The sequence below is a fragment of the Halichoerus grypus genome, chromosome 1 (genome assembly GCF_964656455.1).
Source record: "Halichoerus grypus chromosome 1, mHalGry1.hap1.1, whole genome shotgun sequence".
NCBI lineage: Eukaryota > Metazoa > Chordata > Mammalia > Carnivora > Phocidae > Halichoerus > Halichoerus grypus.
Window position 1 is genome coordinate 67,537,321 of NC_135712.1, and position 21,556 is coordinate 67,558,876.

The following is a 21,556-nucleotide window of genomic DNA, read 5'->3' on the forward strand; positions in this document are numbered from 1 at the left end:
AACCAAGATGTCCTTCAATAAGTGAACGGATAAACAAACCTGTACATCCATACAATGGAATACTATTCAGAAATCAAAAGGAATGAGCTATCAAGCCACACAAAGACATGGATAAATCTTAAATGCAGACGGCTAATTAAAAGAACATACAGAAAAAAATTATTGGAAAGACATTTGCTATGAATGGAGAGGAAAACAATCCTCTCCCAGGAAAGCTGTACAGAGCTATAAAAAAAGACATACCACTATCATACAAATATTCCTAAGCATTCTTGCTCCCTTTATTATTTATTTAACCATTCAACTCCTGCCAGTGAGTCATAAATCAAATAATTCTTTTGCTAAAAAGAACTCTAACTTTCCCCTTTTGGCTCAATGGAATTTACTCAACTCAGTCACTAGATGGTATTTCCAGCTTCCTTGAACTAAGTTTGCTTTTGAAGCTAAGAACATAAATGAAAGGTTTATTGACTTCAGATTGTCACAAACCATCTCACCAGAGAACTTTTTTTTTTTTTTTTAAAGATTTTATTTATTTATTTGAGAGAGAATGAGAGAGAGCACACGAGAGGGGTTAGGGTCAGAGGGAGAAGCAGACTCCCTGCCGAGCAGGGAGCCCGATGCGGGACTCGATCCAGGGACTCCAGGATCATGACCTGAGCCGAAGGCAGTCGCTTAACGAACTGAGCCACCCAGGCGCCCCTCACCAGAGAACTTCTGAGAAATTTTTTTTTTTTTTTTGGCCTGGCTTTTAATAAAGCAAATAAGGCTTATTTTTAATTTTAAAGACACTTTGGTACCTTAAAAAAAAAGAAATATTTATAAGATAATTTCCTTCAGGGTAATGCAGAAAGTTCCAGTTCTTCATTACTTCCGATATTAGTGATCAAATCATCAGACTTGACAGAAAAACATCCCTTTCTCTTTTTTTCTGGTAAACTTGATCATTCCTCAGTTTTAGCTATTGATTCATTACAATCTATTTTTTTTTTAAAGATTTTATTTATGGGGCGCCTGGGTGGCTCAGTCAGTTAAGCGTCTGCCTTCAGCTCAGGTCATGATCCCAGGGTCCTGGGATCGAGCCCCGCATCAGGCTCCCTGCTCAGCGGGGAGTCTGCTTCTCCCTCTCCCACTCCCCCTGCTTGTGTTCCCTCTCTCACTGTGTCTCTCTCTGTCAAATAAATAAATAAAAATCTTTAAAAAAAATATTTTATTTATTTATTTGAGAGAGAGAGAGAATGAGAGAGAGCACATGAGAGGGGGGAGGGTCAGAGGGAGAAGCAGACTCCCTGCCGAGCAGGGAGCCTGATGTAGGACTCGATCCAGGGACTCCAGGATAATGACCTGAGCCGAAGGCAGTCACTTAACCAATTGAGCCACCCAGGCGCCCCACAATCTATTTTTTTAATAAAGATTTTATTTATTTATTGACAGAGAGAGACAGTGAGAGAGGGAACACAAGAGGGGGAGTGGGAAGGGGACAAGCAGGCCTCCAGCAGGGCAGAGAGCCCGATGTGGGGCTCGATCCCAGGACCCCAGGATCATGACCTGAGCCAAAGGCAGACACTTGACGACTGAGCCACCCAGGCGCCCCACGATCTATTTTTATTAGAAGTTCTCCAGAAGTTCTGTAACTTCCAAGAGAAAAATCTCCTTACTAATACAAGGGCGCCATCTAGTGATGACTATGGGTAAATGCGTACTATAGAAAATGAGCATATGCTCATCTCCTATTTCAATTCTGCTTTGAGATGTGGCTTTCAAAATGCGTCGAGTGGAAAGATTTCCTGAAACTACAGTACTTGGAACAGCGCACTGTTGAAATAGTTTCCTAATACTAATACACAGGTACACTGAAAGATCTAGCCTATCCTCCTTTTCTATCACTACTCCGATAACTGAAATTCAATTGTGAAGCTACATTAGTTTCATGGAACGTCAGAACATCAAGTTACAAGGAACGTTAGAGATAATCTGTTCTCTAGTCCAACCCCTAGTTTTTCAGATGTGAAAACTAAGGTCTAGACAGAGGACATCTGACTTGTCACAAAACTAGTAGCGTTTCCAATAGGGCCTGGTTTGCCTTAGCTTGGTTTCTGAAGGACCGGATGCTACAATATTATCTTACAGAGAAGATACTTTAAATATCTCAGTAACCGGTTTCTATTCAAACCAAAGCCCTAGCTGTTCCTACAAGGATGGCAGAGGGTAAAACTCCCCAATCTAGGCTCTCTTCATGGCTTTCCCTTCTGAACCTTGACGGGGCCCAGAAACCCTCAGAGGTCAAGTTTTGCCCACTGATCATCAGCGGGGAGCTGCTACAGCTTCCTGAGTGCTGGCCAGGTGCCGAGCAGTGTGCATGGGCTCAGGATAAGTCTCCCACCTTCCCTGCTCAGGCACTTTGGGCTCCTAATGAACATGCTCTATTTCTCCCTTCCCTTCATCTCAGTACATTCACACAGAGCAAGGAACAACTGACAGAGCTGGGTGTTCCAGGCAAAGAGACTGCACGTACAAAATTATGGAGGTGCGAAAACACAAAGTTTATTTAGAGAACAAGTGTTTTAGCTTTGGGTACCAGGAACAGAAGATGCAGCTGCTAAAACTATCTGTCCTTCCTCTTTGCTTCCTTTCTGGAGGGGAGGAGGCAAAATTTGATCAGGAGGCAATAGAATGAATGAAGAGCCAAGGCAGAAGGAGACTAAGCGAGGCTGTTGTGAAGGGCCTGACTGTGGGAAAGATTATGGTTTGACCATGGTCATATGGTCTTCACACAGAGCTCTGGTTGTCAGGACATTGGGAAATGACTGTACCTAGTAAGTGACGAAGGCAGAACTGCAAAGATGTGAAGGTTGACTTTGGCAACCTCCTATCCAGGTCTCTAATTCTCCCGCTGCTCCCCAGAAACTCTCCAGGGGGAGCCTTAGAAGCGTCTAGGCAGGGGAGACAGGTTAGCCTGCTGGGAAAGGTTAGGTCCATTTTCCCACCTCTAAGGGCTCCTTCTTCCCTTTGCCATTACCACCACTAAACATGCCCCCAGGCAGAAAGCAGCACCTGAATCTAAATCTGAAACATTTTTATTCACTTTTGTGAGGGGGTCAGAGAAATGGGCTGGGGGGGGGGGGGATTCCCGGGGTTGAGCACACTAAAAACAGGGTGGAAGAGAGACAGAAACTGTGACTGTGTCAGCTCCCAACAACAAAAGGGGAGGCAGAGGTCAGGATCTAGAATTCCTACTTTGGGGATATGGGTATTTTTATACTGTTTGTATTTTGATACTCATTCCCTTTCTGCTCTTCTTTGCTATTTGGTAAAGTTCATTTAAAAAAGGTCAACTTGGGGCGCCTGGGTGGCTCAGTCGGTTAAGCATCTGCCTTCAGCTCTGGTCATGATCCCAGAGTCCTGGGATCGAGCCCCATGGCGTCGGGCTCCCTGCTGAGTGGGGAGCCCGCTTCTCCTTCTAACTCTGTCTCCGCCCCCCCCCCACCGCCGCTTGTGCTCGCTCTCTCGTTCTCAAATAAATAAAAATCTTAAAAAAAAAAAAAAAAATGTCAGCTAACCTAAGTGGAACCAAAGAAAGCAGTTTTTGTTTAAAGCCATACCCCTGAGGACTGGGCAGGAGCAGGGATGGAATGGGAATCCCAGGTAAGCGAATCCAGAGGCATTATCCCTTCCATCCAGGATGCTTTCCTTCCAGAGTTCTCTTCCACTACAACATGGAGGGGTCTGGGTCTGGTTTTAATAATATGTGATAATAGTTTCCCCTCACAATACTGCACTGTAAATGACTGCTAAAAGCTTGACCTTCTACCCTCTCAAAGTGGGAGGCAAAAGTGTTACAGTTTAACAAGGATTTAATTCACTCTAATTGGTGGAAGGGAAAAGATTTCTGGTAGGAGATGTAGTTTCTGGTGCTCATCTCCCCAGTAGCTGCTCTTCTTCCTCCCTGGCACCATTTATTAGCTAATAAAGTCAGGTTTAAAGCCACATCCTACCTACTAATACTTATACAACTGCAAATTTCTTAAAATTCACTTTTTAAAAATAAGTAAATAAAAGAAAAGGTGTCATTCGTTTGAGAAAGGAGTGCAAGCTGGCACATACAACAAATATTTGAAATCACAAATCCAGAATATCTTAGTAAAAGAGCTTCTGTCCTTGTCTGTTGATGATATCAAAGTGTTAATACTCAACTTTAGACATAATACCCTCTGGGCTATGACTGAGTTCCTGTTCTACACTTAATCAAAAGAGAACTTCCGAAGTTATTTATATTGACAGTATAATTTCCAACACAAAGGTTCACCGAATGCACAATGTCACGTCTTAACCAAGAGTATCTTCAGCTCTAGTCCCCCTACCTCTACTTTCCAATCCAACAAAGGAGAACCATACTCCAAAGTTAGCTGAGAACCACCCCATATCCCATATACCTCTTCTACATCTATTCTGAAACACAACATAGGAAAATAGGTAATGACTTCTTTCAATACAAATTGTGCCACATGAATAAAGAAACCAGAACCCTTCTTTATGGTCTTGTGAAAGACATGTCTCAGAGTTTTTTTTTTTTTTTTAAGATTTTATTTATTTAACAGAGAGAGATATAGCGAGAGAGGGAACACAAGCAGGGGGAGTGGGAGAGGAAGAAGCAGGCTTCCCACTGAGTAGGAAGTGGGGCTCGATCCCAGGACCCTGGGATCATGACCTGAACCGAAGGCAGAAGCTTAACGACTGAGCCACCCAGGCGCCCCTCAAAGTGTCTTTTTTTAAAAAAAATTCTCATTTCCAAAAAGAAAAATGTTGCATAAACATAAAGCACTACAATCTTGGGTTGAGGGCTGCAACCACAGTATTTAAGAAATCTTGTCTCAGAGAAAAGCAAATACTGCATTATCTCACTCATATATGGAATCTGAAAAAAAGAAATCCCAAACCAAACTCACAGAGGACAGATTGGTGGATGCCAGAGGGTGGGGATGGAGGAAATGGGTGATGGTGGTCAAGAGATGCAAACTTCCAGTTAGAAGATAAATAAGTCCTGGAAAAGTAATGTACAGCATGGTAACTATAGTTAATACTGTATTTTATATTTGAAAGTTACTAAGAGAGTCATCTTAAAAGTTCTCATCACAAGAAAAAAAAAGTATAACTATGTGAGGTGACGGACATGAACTAAATTTATTGTGGTCATCGTTTTGCAATGTATACATATATCAAATCATTATGTTGTATACCTGAAACAAACAGTGTTAGACGGCAATTACATCTTACTTAGAAAAAAAAAAATACATCCCCAATACGTGTTCAAAATTACTCCCCCAACTCCAAAACAGAACTCTCATCTCTACATTATCAATGGAGAACAAACCACCGACTTTGGAATAGTTGGGTCATGGGAACCCTTTTGCATGGACAGAAGGCTTGACTTCTCACAGAAACGAGCCCCTCATACAGAATTTTAAGGTACTGTTTCTGGAGCTATTTTTGCCCACTTGCATTGTCACAGCTGTGAACTAGAAGCAGCTCCAACCCAAACTAAGAATAAGTGGTCCTGAAGCACTCACTTACACAGAAATTATAAGTTAAGAAAACTAAGAATACGGAAAAGTTATACTTATATAAATATTAAACATTACATTAGGGACAAACTTTTAACATTCTGTGACATTACGTCGCTTTAGTTAATAATCATAGCTCCCATTTTGGGGGGCAGTTTTCAGCATTACCATGTTTTAGGCACTATGCTAAGTATTTCTCATGCATGTCCCCTTTCATTTGCACAACAACCCTACGAGGTGGGCATCATCCCCCTTTAGTTGATGAAGAAACAAGGTACACAGAAATTGAGTCACTTCCTGGAAGTCACACAGCTGATGAATAAGCCAGGTGTGACAGAGGTCTGGACTTTTCATCAACAGTAGGTAAACTAAACAGTCTGTAAACTCAAGGCTCCAAAACAAGTTTTAAAAGACCAAATTCTTACAGTGAAAAGTTTCACAAAGTCACAAGAAAAGAAACCAGCATTCCAAAAATAAACTTGAGTTGTATGAATAAAAAATAAGGCACTGTCTTTAAACTAATGCTAGAAACAGTTTATTCTTATTTTTTAAAAGAACTGAAAACATTTTGAAACAAATGTCACCAGAATTTGTAAGAGTATGAGCTCCCACTAGGCGCCCTGTATTGTCAGATGCTGGGATACAGAATCAATTAGAAATAGTTCTCATTTCTCAAAAAATTCAGTGGTGTTGGTGGGGGACACAGGTACAGTGATAGACCATAATACACGGCAGAAAGTATAACAACAGCGAAGTGCAGGATATTACAGAAAGGTGAAGAATGGTGCCTAATCTAGCCAGTGCATGGTAGGTTTATTGGAGGAAGAATGGTGAAGAGTTGCCAGCCGAAGGGGGTGGGCTGCTCATTCCAGACAGAGCAGAGCCTGGCACAGACTAAAGGCAGGAAGTAGGGCGGTAGTACGGTAACAGGGGAGACTCACAAAAAGGTCAGGGTGGCTGAAGCATGGAATGAGAGGCAGGGCACAGGTAAGGCTGGGGAGGTGAGCAGGGTCCAAATCATGAAAAAGTTGAAACCAGTGAAAGGTTTTAAGCAGGAAAACAAGCAGCTCAGAATTATTCTTTAACTAAATCCCTCAAGGGCTATGTGAAGCATGGGTTTAGAGTCACACAGCCAAAGGTTCAATTCCTGGCTCTAGGGTTTATTAACTGTGAACTTTGGCAAGATATAAAACCTTCCAAGGGGCCGCCTGGGTGGCTCATTCAGTTAAGCGTCTGACTTCAGGCCAAGTCATGATTTCAGGGTCCTGGAATCGAGCTCATTGAGGAATCTGCTTTTCCCTCTCTCTCCGTCCCTCCCCCGACTCGTGCTCGCGTTCTCTCTCTAAAATAAATAAATAGGGGCACCTGGGTGGCTCAGGCGTTAAGCGTCTGCCTTCGGCTCAGGTCATGATCCCAGGGTCCTGGGATCGAGCCCCGCATCTGGCTCCCTGCTCCGCGGGAGGCCTGCTTTTCCCTCTCCCACTCCCCCTGCTTCTGTTCCCTCTCTCGCTGTGTCTCTCTCTGTCAAATAAATAAATAAAATCTTTAAAAAAAAAAAATTAAAAATTAAAATAAATAAAATCCTTGAAAAAAATAAAACCTAAGCTTCAGTCCTGTCACCTGTGAAATGGGAAGTAAATGAGGTAATGAATGTAAAGCACTGGAACATAGTAAATGCTCAATAAATGATGGCTCTCATTATTACTGTTAATATTATAAGCCTAGAAGTTCAGGGAGACCCATATGGGAGTCTAGATGAGGCATACTAAGGCCCTGAATAGTGATGAAAAAACAGGACAATCTGAAACATGTGCAGGAAACAGAAATGATAAAATCTGAATACCACCTGGCTATGGGAGTGGGGGCTAGGGAGGAGGAGGAGCCATGAGTGAGCTCTAGGTCTAGGTTAGGTGACTAATGGGCTGGTGGCTGGTGGTGCCCCTGACTATGAGAATACGGGAGGCAGAACAAGTCTGGGAATCTGACTCATACTGAGAAGGAGGTGCGTATTCAGAAGCAGCCAGCAGGTAAAGGGATGATCTGGAGTCTGGGGTGCAGGGGTGGCTTGGAGTTAAAAAAAAGTGGGTGTCACAAGTATCTCACAGCATGAGAAGGGAAGAGATCACCTATAGAGGGCATATTCAGTCAGAATAGCAAAGAGTTAGGCCAGACCTTCGGAATGCCCACAATGAAGAGTCAAGGAGAGAAAGAAAACCCCCAAAGAAAGAAAAGAACCACAAAGGACAAGAAAGAGCCAGAACGGCTCAGTATAATGGAAACTAAAGGAGCAGGACCTCATGGAGGGAGTCATCAGTGGTGCCCCATGTAGTCAAGAAGTCCAGTAAGTTCCAAACACGTCCTCAGAATTTAGCAGAAACTGTTGCTGATTTTAGACCAAAGGGTAATTTTACTAGGACAAGGAGATCCAACTGCTGGCCTAAGGTATTAATTGGAGTGTGGAAGGGGAAAGAGTCCACCGTAAATCTGGTAAAAGAGACAGAAAGGAATTAAGTAGTGGTAAGGGAGGAATGTAGGGTCAAAGCTTAGGTTAAAAAATTATTTTTAGGATGGCGTACCCTGAGCATTCTGTGAAAAGGAAAAGGTGGATGACAAAAAGTGAGGATGCAGGAGACAGATTCACTGACAGAGCAAGGTTCTTGAGGAATTAAAAAGGAATTTTTAATATCTACTATGTGTCAGGTACCACACTAGGCCCTGGGGACACTTGTCCACAAACTATCAGAGTGTGACATGAACACCAGTCTGGAGCGCACTCCTCCAGAGGAGCTCAGAAGGGTGCCCATCTGACTGGGGGTTTCCTGAACCCAAGCTTGTGCCTGCTCACCTTTCTACTCTCACTTCCAACCCCATGTCTGGCACCCACCTGCCAGGCATTCAGTAATGTTCCTGGTATGAATGAATACATATACTCAGAAACTTTATTTCTAGGGGCGGAAATTTTACAAAGAGGTATGAAAATATATTCTAAGATAAAGGGAATCGGGGTATTAAAATACAATGAAATATTAATTAAAATGTAGCACACATGCTCAGAAAACATGCATCTAAAGGCAGCTGAAGGTTAAGAGAATGGAGAGAATGGGGAGAATGGGGCACAGGGTTCAATCACGTGGAAAAGGCCTGAAGTGGTTCCAGAACTCTCTCTGGCCAAATGTATCCCCTAATCTGCAAGCTTATGCTTAAAATTCACTTAACCATCTAAGGACAAAACTGTTCATCTCAAAATTGTAGATAAAGGATTAAAAAGGAAACGTGTGTGAAATGGTACATCAGCTAAAACCCCTTTACTGGCTATGTGACACAGCCCAAGTCCCATAACCTCTGAGAAAGCAGACCATGTGGCAGATGAGACCCCAAGCCCCTTTCTTTTTTTTTTTTTAAAGATTTTATTTATTTGACAGAGAGAGACACAGTGAGAGAGGGAACACAAGCAGGGGGAGTGGGAGAGGGAGAAGCAGGCTTCCTGCCGAGCAGGGAGCCCGATGCAGGGTTTGATCCCAGGACCCTGGAATCATGACCTGAGCCGAAGGCAGACGCTTAACGACTGAGCCACCCAGGCGCCCCACCAAGCCCCTTTCAAATCTCTTGCTTAAAGGTTCTAAAGTATTGTTTTTTAAGCTTTTGGGGATCACATACTCCTGTGGGAATCTAATGAAAGCTTTGAATTCTACCCAGCCGCCCCTAAAATAAATATAGACACAAGCATACAAAATTCTGCAAATCATGAGAAACCCGACTGTAGACCTTCTTCCTAGCAGAAAATTAGCTGAGGTGCAGCTGTTTACAACAAAGATGCTTTGTGTTCCTTAAAATTAATGGAGCCAGGTTTCAGAGTGAGCCTGCAAGACCTACAGGGGATAGCTTGCTGTGTGTCCACCTGTGTGTCCTTCTGAACTAAGTCTCCTCATCTCTGAACTCCACAGTGCCAAGCGCAGTGCCCTGAATACAGGAAGTACCCACTTAATTTGTGAATTAAGTTGACAGGACCAAAATGGTTTGGATGCATGATTCTGGAGTTTTCAGACCTTTGGTGCTTCCTGAGGTCAACTGTAAATCCTCCCTTTCAGAGACAAGTTCAAACTCACAGCAACCAGCATGGGCTTACTCTACAGAATCTGTCAACTTTCCAGAACTGATTTTGATTTGATTAGAAGGGTCTAGCCCACCCCAGAAAAGAAGCTATACCTCAGTTCTGAAGCCGAATTTGATGACCTGCCCCTTCCCCCAAAAAGAAAACACACTGTATCTGCTTTTAGTAGAAATCCCTTACATTTATATAACTCTTTATACTTAGATTTTTCCAATCCCTCTTACCTTCATTCAGTATTCATCTGGGAGATAGGCAATATATGTAGTACTCCATTTTAAACACAAGGAAAGAGCATGTAATATTCAAGTGATCACAGAGAGGGCTTTATACATAGCCCAGAATCAGGACCCCAAGTCACATTTTAATGAATATGCTAGTGCTTCTGTCACCCTTATAACAAGATGAGAGGGGCCTCTTTAAATTGACACAGTGAAACAGCTGTGACATTTAATAAATGGTTCAGTGATAACATCTAAGTAGTACCTGTCATTTAAGAAACCAAAAGCCATGCCAATGTAAGCAATTTTATATACAACGATTAAATAGCTTTGTTTTCTCAATATTAAGTCATAATCAAGTTGACCTATTATTTATGACTTTTAAAAAAAGCAGAACCCACTGTACATAGTAGGGGGGAATTCCATACTTACCTACTGCACAATGTAAAATCTAGAGAAAAAAGGGGGAAAAAAGAATTAGTAAAGAGCAATAATAATATATAGTTCCCGTAACACACATTCCATTTTTAAACTTGGTTATTTAACAAAATGTACATTCTTATTTATTTTTGTTTGTTTGTTCCTTTTTAGTTTGTGTATCTGTGGAAGATTTCCTAAGGAATAAACCTTACCCAGTAATCTACCAGATGTCTCTTTTATAACACATAAACTTGTAAGAGCAGTAGCTGTCCACCTCCCATGTCCCATATTCTATAGAACAAAACTGTCACAGACTACAGAACACAGGGTCAGAAGAGCCTTTGTTGGCTCTTCTTACCCGGCAGGCCCTTCAATGCAGACATCCATTCAACCTACAAAGCTCCACAGTGAGACTTCATCTTATCTCATTTGGTGACCTCATTACGGGCATGTTCCCAGTCCAATCTGTGACCCTAGATCTCTTCATGCTTCAGGCCCACATTGCAAACTGCCTTTGGACATCTCCATCTAGGTGTACCAGCAGCAGTTCAAACATGGCATGCTCTTCAAGAAACTCCCCCTTTCCTTCCTTCATACCTGCTATGCCTGTTATCATCAACCTCCCAGTCTCCCAAGTTCAGCTGTTCTTTCCTTCCCCTCACCTACAAGTCCTACCGGTTTCCAAGTCCTGCCAATACTTCTGGCATCGGTCTTCCCTGTTTTTATTTCCAGTGTCTTGGGTGAGACTGCTATCTCCTTTCCATCTCAGTGGCCATCCAAGTGGCCAATTAGGTTATTCTAAATTGTCTTCTAATTCATCCTGTATATGGCATTGCTTTAACCCTGGTGGTGGTTGCAGTAAAGATGTAATCTAAGGAGCTGGGTTCAAGATGGCAGTGTAACAAGATCCTGAACTCACCTCCTCTAGACACAACAAACCTACAACTAGCTGTGGAATAATTCTTTCTGAAAGGTACCCGAAAGTTCAATGAACAGAGCCTTCACAACAAAGAAGAAAAGGATAGCAGCAGAAACACAGACATGCTAGGGAATAAAACAAACCCCAGCTATGGTGGGTCACAATTGGGAGGGACATCAAAAGTGTGGACTTTTCCCAGAGGATCAAAGGTACCTGAGTTCTACACCTGGCACCCAAATCTTTAGATCCTGCACAGAAGAGACGAGCCCCCAAAACACTAGGCTCTGAAAATCAATAGGGATCACCTTGAGGAAGACTACAAAGCTGCAGGGAACAGAAAACCTGCTCTTAAAGGGCCCACACACAGACTCGCTCAACCCAGAAACCAGTGTAAAACACCAACTTGAATAGTACATAGACCACAGATAAAGGAGAATCATTTGCTAACCTTAAGAGCGTCTGCCCGAAGAGGCCGGAAACAACAGGGACTCTCCCTGGAAACTGACACCAGTGGGAGCAATTTTTGTGATTCAAGTCTACCTTACTAATGTGGGTGCTGGTGGGCATTATTTTGGAATTCCTCTAACATTCTATTAACAGTGGGAACACCCTGCAGAGCACCCTGCCCAAAGACACCCTGCAGAAGTTGTGGACACAGCCTGCAGCCCAACCAAGTGTCAGCATAGCCCACCAACCACAGCCCCAGGCCCTGCCACAACAGGAGGGCGCACACAGCCCACAAAGGGGACACCCCTTGAGCTCCTGGTTTTGGTGATTGGGAGACTGTATTTCTGGGCCAAATAGTACCATCTCCTATGTAAGGTCACTCATTCAAGACTGGGAGAGGTAGCTGACTTACCTCATACATAGAAACAAACACAAAGAATTAGGCAAAATGAGGAGGCAGAGTAATACATTCCAAAGAAACGAACATGACAAAATCTCAGAAAAAGAACTAAATGAAACACAGATAAGCAACGAACCTGATAAAAAGTTCAAAGAAATTATCGTACAGATGCTCAGTGAACTCAGTAGAAAACTGGTTGAACACAATGAGAACTTAAGCAAAGATACAGAAAATATAAGAAAGTACTGAACAGAAATTTGAAAAATACATTGGAAGGGTTCAACAGCAGACTGGATGAAGTATAAGAATGCATCAGCAGGCTGGAAGACAAAGCAATGGAACTTGCCCAGACAGAATAGCAAAATAAAAATAAAAAATTAAGATGAGTGAAACAGATAAAGGGGATGAAGAGGTTCAAACTTCCAGTTATAAAATAAAGTCACGGAGATGAAAAGCAGAGCATAGGGAATATAGTCAATAATACTGTAATAATGTTGTATGGTATAATCTATGGTATAACCTATAATCTAAGCAAGCAAGAAGATACAATGGGAAAAACTCTCTTCAAAAATGGTGCTGGGAAAACTGGACAGCTACACACAAACAACAAAACCAGATCACTTTCTTACACCATATACAAAATTAAACTCAAAATGGGTTAAAGACCTAAATGTGAGACCTGAAGCCATAACACTAGAAGAAAACATAGGCAGTAATCTCTTTGACATCTGTGGTAGAAACATTTTTCTAGATGTGTCTTCTTTGGCAAGGGAAACAAAAGCAAAATTAAAACTATTGGGAATACACCAAAATAAAAAACTTTTGTCCAGCAAGGAAACCATCAACAAAACAAAAAAAGCAATCTACTGAATAGAAGATATTTGCAAATGATGTATCCAATAAGGGGTTAATACCCAAAATATATAAAGACCTTATACATCTTAACACCAAAAAACCAAATAATCCAGTTAAAAAATGGGCAGAGGACAGGAATAGACATTTTTCTAGACAGGACATACATATGGCCAACAGACACATAAAAAGATGTTCAACATCACTAATCATCAAGGAAATGCAAATCAAAACCCGTGAGATATCACCTCACACCTGTCAGAATGGCTACAATCAAAAGGATAAAAAATAACAAGTATTGACAAGGATGTCAAGAAAAAAGAACCCTTGTACACTGTTGGTGTAAATGCAAGCTGGTGCAGCCACTGTGGAACATAGTATGGCGTTTCCTCAAAAAGTTAAAAAAAGAACTACCATACGATCCAGTAATTCCACTGCTGGGTATTTACCCAAAGAATACAAAAACACTAATTGGAGAACATATATACACCCCCTGTGTTTATTGCAGCACTATTTACAATAGCCAAGATATGGAAGCAACCTAAGTGTCCATGACTGACGAATGGATACAGAAGATATGTTATATATACACAGTGGAATATTACCCAGCCATAAAAACGAATGACATCTTGCCATTTGCAACAACATTGATGGATCCAGAGAGTATTATGCTAAGCAAAATAAGTCAGTCAGAGAAAGACAAATACAATATGATTTTACTCATATGCGGAATTTAAGAAACAAAACAAACAAAGAAAAAAAAGAGACAAAAACAAAAAAACAGACTCTTAACTATACAGAACTGGTGGTTGCCAGAGGGGAGGCAGTGGGGGAATGAGTATAACAGGTGAAGGGGATTGAGAGTACAATTATGATTTCAGAATAGCTGAAAACTCCCCTAATCTGGGGAAGGAACTGAACATCCAGGTCCAGGAAGCCCAGAGTTTCATATAAGATGAACCCAAAGAGATCCACACCATGATACATCATAATTAAAATGGTAAGAATGAATAGAATTGTTGAAACATCATATTGTACACTTGAAATTAACATAATACTATATGTTAATAATACTTAAATAAAACTACTTTACACATTAAAAGAAAGAAACTGAAGCCCAAAGGCATCTCCCTAGTTGGCCAAAAAAAAAAAAAAAAAGTTGTATGGTGACAGATGGTAACCAGACTCACTGGGGTGAGCACTGCATAATATACAGAATTGTTGAATAACTATGTTATGTACCTAAAATTAATATGACACTGTATATCAACTGTACTTCAAGAGTAAAAATTAAAAGAAAAAAGGTGATGTAACTGATGAATGTTATGAGGCTGTGGAAGGTTTGAGGCACATAGGAATCAAGGGCAGGAAGAATAGCAAAGGAGCTCCAGCAGTTAAGTGTGGTGTGATAATGGCCTGCACATTATGAGACCTGAGAACACAGGAAAGAAAGAATGTAGCTGAGAATCACTCAGATAAAGAACTGGTGGGACTTGGTAATGGGAGTAGATAGTAGAAAGGGAAAAAAAATCCCCAAACTCCACTCTGAATCAGGTAATTAACAATGCATTGGTTCCCAGACAACTTAATCTCAAGGGCTAAGAAATATCCACAATTTTAAAAGGGTAGGGAGTTGATATACTTGTTTATTTTGTCAAGTGCCTATTTTTAACTAAATACCAAATACTACCATAATCAATTTTTTTAAAAGATTTATCTTACGGGGGGTAGGGAGGGAGGGAGTGGCAGATGGAGAGGGAGAGAGAGAATCCCATGCAGACTCCCTGCTGAGTGTGGAGCCCAACACGGGGCTTATCGCATGACCGTGAGATCATGACCTGAGCCTAAATCAAGAGTCAGATGCTTAACCAACTGAGCCACCCAGGCACCCCCACATCACTTCTTTCAAGAAACAAAAAATTAGGAAGGATATAACCTGAAAACAAACAGTCTTTTGAAAAGAGAGAAGATAAGAAATTAATTAGAATTCTAATTTTAGAAACAGTTCTGAGAATGTGAATTCAGGAAAAAAAATTAGCAGATATGTCTCTATGTTCTGGCACTTTATCTGGCTACTTCCAAAATATCTTGTAATAATTAACACTTTTCCCAGTTGACACAGAACCTTTACAAATGTGGTTTTTAAAAAAAAGGAAAAAATTAAGGAAAGTGAAGATATATCTTAGGGGACCCTAAAGATAAATCAAGGGGGATAACATTCACATTGTAGGGCTCTCAAAAGAAGAGAGAGAGAAAGGGCAAGAAAAATGATTTGAAGAGTAGCTGAAAACTTCCCTAATCTGGGGAAGGAACTGAATATCCAGGTCCAGGAAGCCCAGAGTTTCATATAAGATGAACCCAAAGAGATCCAAACCATGATACATCATAATTAAAATGGTAAGAGTTGGGCGCCTGGGTGGCTCAGTTGGTTGGGCGACTGCCTTCGGCTCAGGTCATGATCCTGGAGTCCTAGGATCGAGTCCCGCATCGGGCTCCCTGCTCAGCAGGGAGTCCGCTCCTCCCTCTCATTCTCTCTCTCGCAAATAAATACAATCTTAAAAAAAAAAATAAATAAATAAAATAAAATAAAATGGTAAGAGTTAAGGATTAAGAGAGAATCCTAAAAGCAACAAGAGAAAAACAACTTGTTATGTTCAAGGGAAACGCTAGAAGGCTATATAAGCAGATTTTTCAGTAGAAACTTTACATGCCAGAAGATTGTCATGACATATACAAAGTGCTGAAAGGAAAAAACTTCCAACCCAAATTCTCTGCCTAGCAAAGTTATCATTCAGAACTTAAGGAGAGATTGAGAGTTTTCCATGTAAGCAAAAGCTAAAGGTATTCATCACAACTAAACCAGCCCTACAATAAATGGTAAAGGGACTTCTTTAAGCTAAGTAGTAAGAAAACATAGGAAAGTAAAAATCTCACTGGAAAAGGTAACTATATAACAAAGGTAGTGATCAGGGGAGCCTGAGTGGCTCAGTCATTAAGCGTCTGCCTTCGGCTCAGGTCATGATCTCAGGATCTTGGGATCAAGCCCCACATCAGGCTCCCCGCTCTGCGGGAAGCCTGCTTCTCTCTCTCCCACTCCCCCTGCTTGTGCTCTCTCTTTCGCTGTGTCCCTCTCTGTCAAATAAATAAATAAAAAATCTTTAAAAAAAAAAACAAAAAAAACAAAGGTAGTGATCAATCACTTATAAAGCAAGCATGAAGGTTAAAAGACAAAAGTAGTAAACAGAAATTACAATAATTAGTTAAGGGAAGCATAAAATAAAAAGATATAAAAAGGAATCATCAAAAATAAAAAATGTGGGGGGAAAAGTAAAAAGGTAAAGCTCTGAATTGTGTTTAAAACTAAGTTGCTATCAAGTTAAAACAGACTGCTATTTGCATAAAATATTTTGTGTGACGCTCACAGTAACCACAAGGAAAAAACTTACAGTTAATACACAAAAGAAAATGAGAAAGGAATTAAACATAACACTAAAGAAAGCCAGCAAACCACAAGGGAAGAGAAAAAGAAAGGAACAGAGAGGAACTACAAAAATAGCCAGAAAACAATTAACACAATGGCAGTAAGTATATGCTTATTAAAAATTACTTTAAATGTAAATGGATTAAATTCACCAATCAAAAGACACAGAGTGCCTGAATGGATAAAAAAATGAGACCCATCTATCTATATGCTGCCTATAAGACTCAGATGTAAAGACACACACAGAGTGAAAGGGAAGGGTTAGAAAAAGATATTCCATGCAAATGGAAATGAAAAGAAAGCTAGAGTAACTATACTCCTATCAGATAAAATAGACTTTAAAACAAAGATTACAAGGGGCTTCTGGGTGGCTCAGTTGGTTAGGTGTCCGACTCTTGATCTCAGCTCAGGTCTTGATCTCACGGTCATGAGTTCAAGCCCCATTCTGGGCTCCACCCTAGGCATAGAGCCTACTTTAAAAAAATAAATAAATAAAAATAAATAAAACAAAAACTATAATAAAGGACAAAGAAGTGAATCATATAATGATATAGGGGTCAATCCAGCAAGAAGATATTACATTTATAAATATATATGCACCCAACAGAGGAGCACCAAAATATATAAAGCAATTATTAACAGACCTAAAGGGAGTAACTGAAAGCAATACAATAACAGTAGGAGACTTTAATACCCTACTTTCATCAAGAGATAGATCATCCAGACAAAAAAATCAATAAGGAAACCCTGGCCTTAAATGACACATTAGACCTGATGGACTTAATAGATATATATAGAACATTCCACCCAAAAGTGGCAGAATACACATTCTTCTCAATTGCACATGGAACATTCTCCAGGACAGACCACATGTTGGGCCACAAAGCAATCTCAATGAATTAAAAAAGAGTGAAATCATATTAAGCATCTTTTCTGACCACAATGGTATGAAACTAGAAATTAATTACAAGAAAAAAACAGGAAAACCCACAAAAACATGGAGATTAAACAACACGCTACTGAGCAATTAACGGTTCATTGAAGAAACCAAAGGAGAAATAAAAAATACCTAGAGACAAATGGACACAAAAATCTGACATACCAAAATCTATGGGATGTAGCAAAAGTGGTTCTAACAGGGAAGATAATAGCAATACAGGCCTACCTCAAGAAACAAAAAAAAATCTCAAATAAACAATCTAACTCTGCACCTAAAGGAACTAGAAAAAGAAGAACAAACGCCAAAATTAGTAGAAGGAAGAAAATAATAAAGATCAGAAAAGAAATAAATGAAAGATTAAAAAAAAAAGAATTATTCATTTGAGAGAGAGAAAGGGAGAGAGAGAGAAAGCAGGGAGAGGGGCAGAGGGACAAGCAGACTCCCCACTGAGCGGGGGATCCTGATGCGAGGCCTGATCTCATGACCTGAGCCAAAGTCAGACACTTAACTGACTGAGCCACCCAGGCGTCCCTGAAATAGAGATTTAAAGCACAATAAAAAAGATCAATGACAGTAAGAGCTGGTTCTCTGAAAACAGAAAATCAACAAACCCTTAGCTAAACCAGCCAAGTAAAATAGAAGAGAGGATTCAAAGACATAAAATCAGAAATGAAAGAGAAATTACAACTGATACCACAGAAATAAAGGGAATCATAAGAGACTACTAAGAACAATTGTATGCCAACAAGCTTAACAACCTAGAAGAAATGAATAAATTCCTAGAAACATATAATCTTCCAAGAATGAATCATGAAGAAACCGAAAACGTGAATAGATTGATAACTAGTAAGGACACGGAAACAAAATCAAAAACCTCCCAACAAACAAAAGTCCAGGACCAGATGGCTTCACTGGCGAATTCTACCAAACATTCAAAGATTTAATACCTATCCTTTTCAAACTCTTCCGGAAAATAGAAGAGAAAAGAAAGCTTCCAAACATATTTTATGAGGCCAGCATCATCTATACCAAAACTAGACAAGGACACCACAAAAAAAGAAATTACAGGCCAGTATCTTTGATAAACATAGATGTAAAATCCTCAACAAGTTTTAGCAAACTAAATCCAATACATTAAGAGGATCATACACCATGATCCAGTAGGATTTATTTCAGGGATGCAAGGATGGTTCAACATCTGCAAATCAATATGATACATTACATCAACAGAATGAAAGATAAAAATCATGTGATTGGGGCGCCTGGGTGGCTCAGTCGTTAAGCGTCTGCCTTTGGCTCAGGTCATGATCCCAGGGTCCTGGGATCGAGCCCCACATCGGGCTCCCTGCTCGGCGGGAAGCCTGCTTCTCCCTCTCCCACTCCCCCTGCTTGTGTTCCTGCTCTCACTGTGTCTCTCTCTGTCAAATAAATAAAATCTTTAAAATAAAAAAAAAAATTTTTAAAAATCATGTGATCATCTCAGTAGATGCAGAAAAAGCATTCAACAAAATTCAACATCCATTTATGATAAAAACTCTCAACAAAGTAGGTACAGAGGGAATATACCTCAACATAATAAAGGCCCTAAATGACAATTCTACAGCTAACATTATACTCAGCCGTGAAAAGCATTCAGGAAAACACAAGAACGCACACGCTTGCCACTTTTATTCAACAGAGTATTGAAAATCCTAGCCACCGCGGGACACCTGGGTGGCTCAGTCAGTTAAGTGTCTGCCTTCAGCCCAGGTCATGATCCCAGGGTCCTGAGATCGGGTCCCGCATGGGGCTCCTTGCTCAGTGATGAGCCTGCTTCTCCCTCTGCCTGCTGCTCCCCCTGCTTGTGCGTGCTCTCTCTCTCCTGACAAATAAATAAATAAAATCTTAAAAAAAAAAAAAGAAAATCCTAGCCACCGTAATTAGGCAAGAGAAAGAAACGAAAGGCCTCAAATTGGTAAGGAAGTAAAACTGTCACTATTTGCAGATGATATGATACTATATATAGAAAATCCTAAAGATTCCACCAAAAAATGTTAGAACTAATAAATAAATGGATTCAGTAAACTTGCAGGATACAAAGTCAATATAGAGAAATCTGTGGTGTTCTATACACTAATGATGAAACATCAGAAAGAGAAATTATGAAAATAATCTCATTTACAAATGCACCAAAAAGAATAAAACACCAAGGAATAAACTTAACCAAGAAGGTGAAGGAACTGTACACTGAAAACTATAAGACATTCTAAAAAAGACACAAATAAGTGAAAAGATATTCTTTGCTCATGGTTTGGAAAAATGAATATTGTTAAAATGTCCATACTACCCAAAGCAATCTACAAATTCAATGCAATAGCTATCAAAATTCTAGTGGCATACTTCATAGAACTAGAACAAATAACTTTAAAACATGTATGAAACAACAAAAGATCTTGAATAGCCAAAGCAATCTTGAAAAAGAAGAACAAAGCTGGAGGTATCACACTGCCTGATTCCAAACTATACTACAAAGCTATAGTAATCAATGTTTTGGTAAAAAACAAAACAAAACCAAAAAACAGACACACAGATCAATAGAACAAAATCGAGAGCCTAGGAAAAAACCCACCCATATATGAACAATTAATCTATGATAAAGGAGCCAGGAACATAATATAAAGGACAGTCTCTTCAACAAATGGTGTTGGGAAAACTGGACAGCCACATGCAAAAGAATGAAACTAGACCACTATCTTACACCATATACAAAAATTAACTCAAAATGGATTACAGACTTGAATGTAAGACCTGAAACCATAAAATTACTAGAAGGAAGAGGCAGTAAGGTCCTGACATCAGTCTTAGCAACATCTTTATGGAGCTGACTGAAAAGGCAAGGGAAACAAAAGCAAAAATGAGCAGATGGGACTACATCAAACTAAAAAGCTTCTGTACAGGAAAGGAAACCATCATTAAAATGAAAAGGCAACCTACTAAATGGGAGAAGACATTTGCAAACTATATACATGATAAGGAGTAAGGAGTTAATATCCAAAATATATAAAGAACTCCTACAATTCAACAACAAAAAACCAAACAGCCCTATTAAAAAATGAGAAGAGGATCTGAACAGACACCTCCTCAAAGAAGACATACAGATGGCCAAGAAGCACATCACTAATCATCAGGGAAATACAAATCAAAACTACAATGAGATATCACTTAATGTTAGAATGACTGTTATAAAAAAAGACAAGAAATAACAAGTGTTGGCAAGGATGTAGAGAAAAGGGAACCCTAGTACACTGCTGGTGACATTGTAAATTAGTGTAGCTACCATGGAAAACATCATGGAGGTTCCTCAAAAAATTAATAATAGATCTATCATTTGACCCAGCTATTCCACTTCATATTTATCTGAAGAAAAATACTAATTTGAAAAGATATATGCACCCCCATGTTCACTGTAGCATTATTTACAATAGCCAAGATATGGAAACAACCTAAGTGTCCATTAATAGCTGAATGGATAAAGAAGATGTGGTATATTTATAAAATGGAATACTACTCAGCCATAAAAAAGTGAGATCTTGCCATCTGCTACAACACGGATGGGCCATGAGGACATTACACTCAACAAAATAAGTCATATGGAAAAAGACAAATACCATATGATTTCATTCATATGTAGAATCTAAAAGACAACAAAACAAATGAACAAAATGAAACAAAAACAAATTCACAGAGAACAGGCTAGTGGTTACCAAAGGGGAAGGGAGTTTTGGGTGAAAGGGGTGAAGGGGAGACAACGATATGGTGATGGTTGGGAATTAGACGTGGTGATCACTTTGTAGTATATACAGATATCCAATTATAAAGCCATATACCTGAAACTAATATAATAATAAAAAAGTAATCTGAAGCCATCTACAATATTATTTAATGACCAAAGCTTTTTTGGATGATAAGAGCTATCAGCTATTGTAGTACATTTTAAAATTTACATTGCTGTAGCAGTCATTCTATTGTTTGGTCCTAACAACAACCCTGGCCAATAGGCAGGACAGATATCTTTACTTACAGATGAGAAAACCAAGGCTTAGAAAAGCTGCTTGAATTCCCCAAGGTAGTAAGTGATGTCCAGAATCGAGGCTCTATTTCTACTCTATTGATTTTATCATATTATTTCATTATTTATTAGTTACAAGATATCTGCTGAAACCATAAC

General features: G+C 39.9%; 1 protein-coding gene across 1 annotated transcript in view; it reads right to left on the reverse strand.

Annotated features, from left to right (window-relative positions):
- Window positions 1-21,556, reverse strand: part of HACD2 (3-hydroxyacyl-CoA dehydratase 2) — a 116,269-nt gene that overhangs the window by 77,023 nt on the left and 17,690 nt on the right. The window contains exon 3 of the mRNA XM_036111498.2: window positions 10,323-10,341. Coding sequence (XP_035967391.1) covers window positions 10,323-10,341 — 19 coding nt within the window. The remainder of the gene's footprint in view (window positions 1-10,322; window positions 10,342-21,556) is intronic.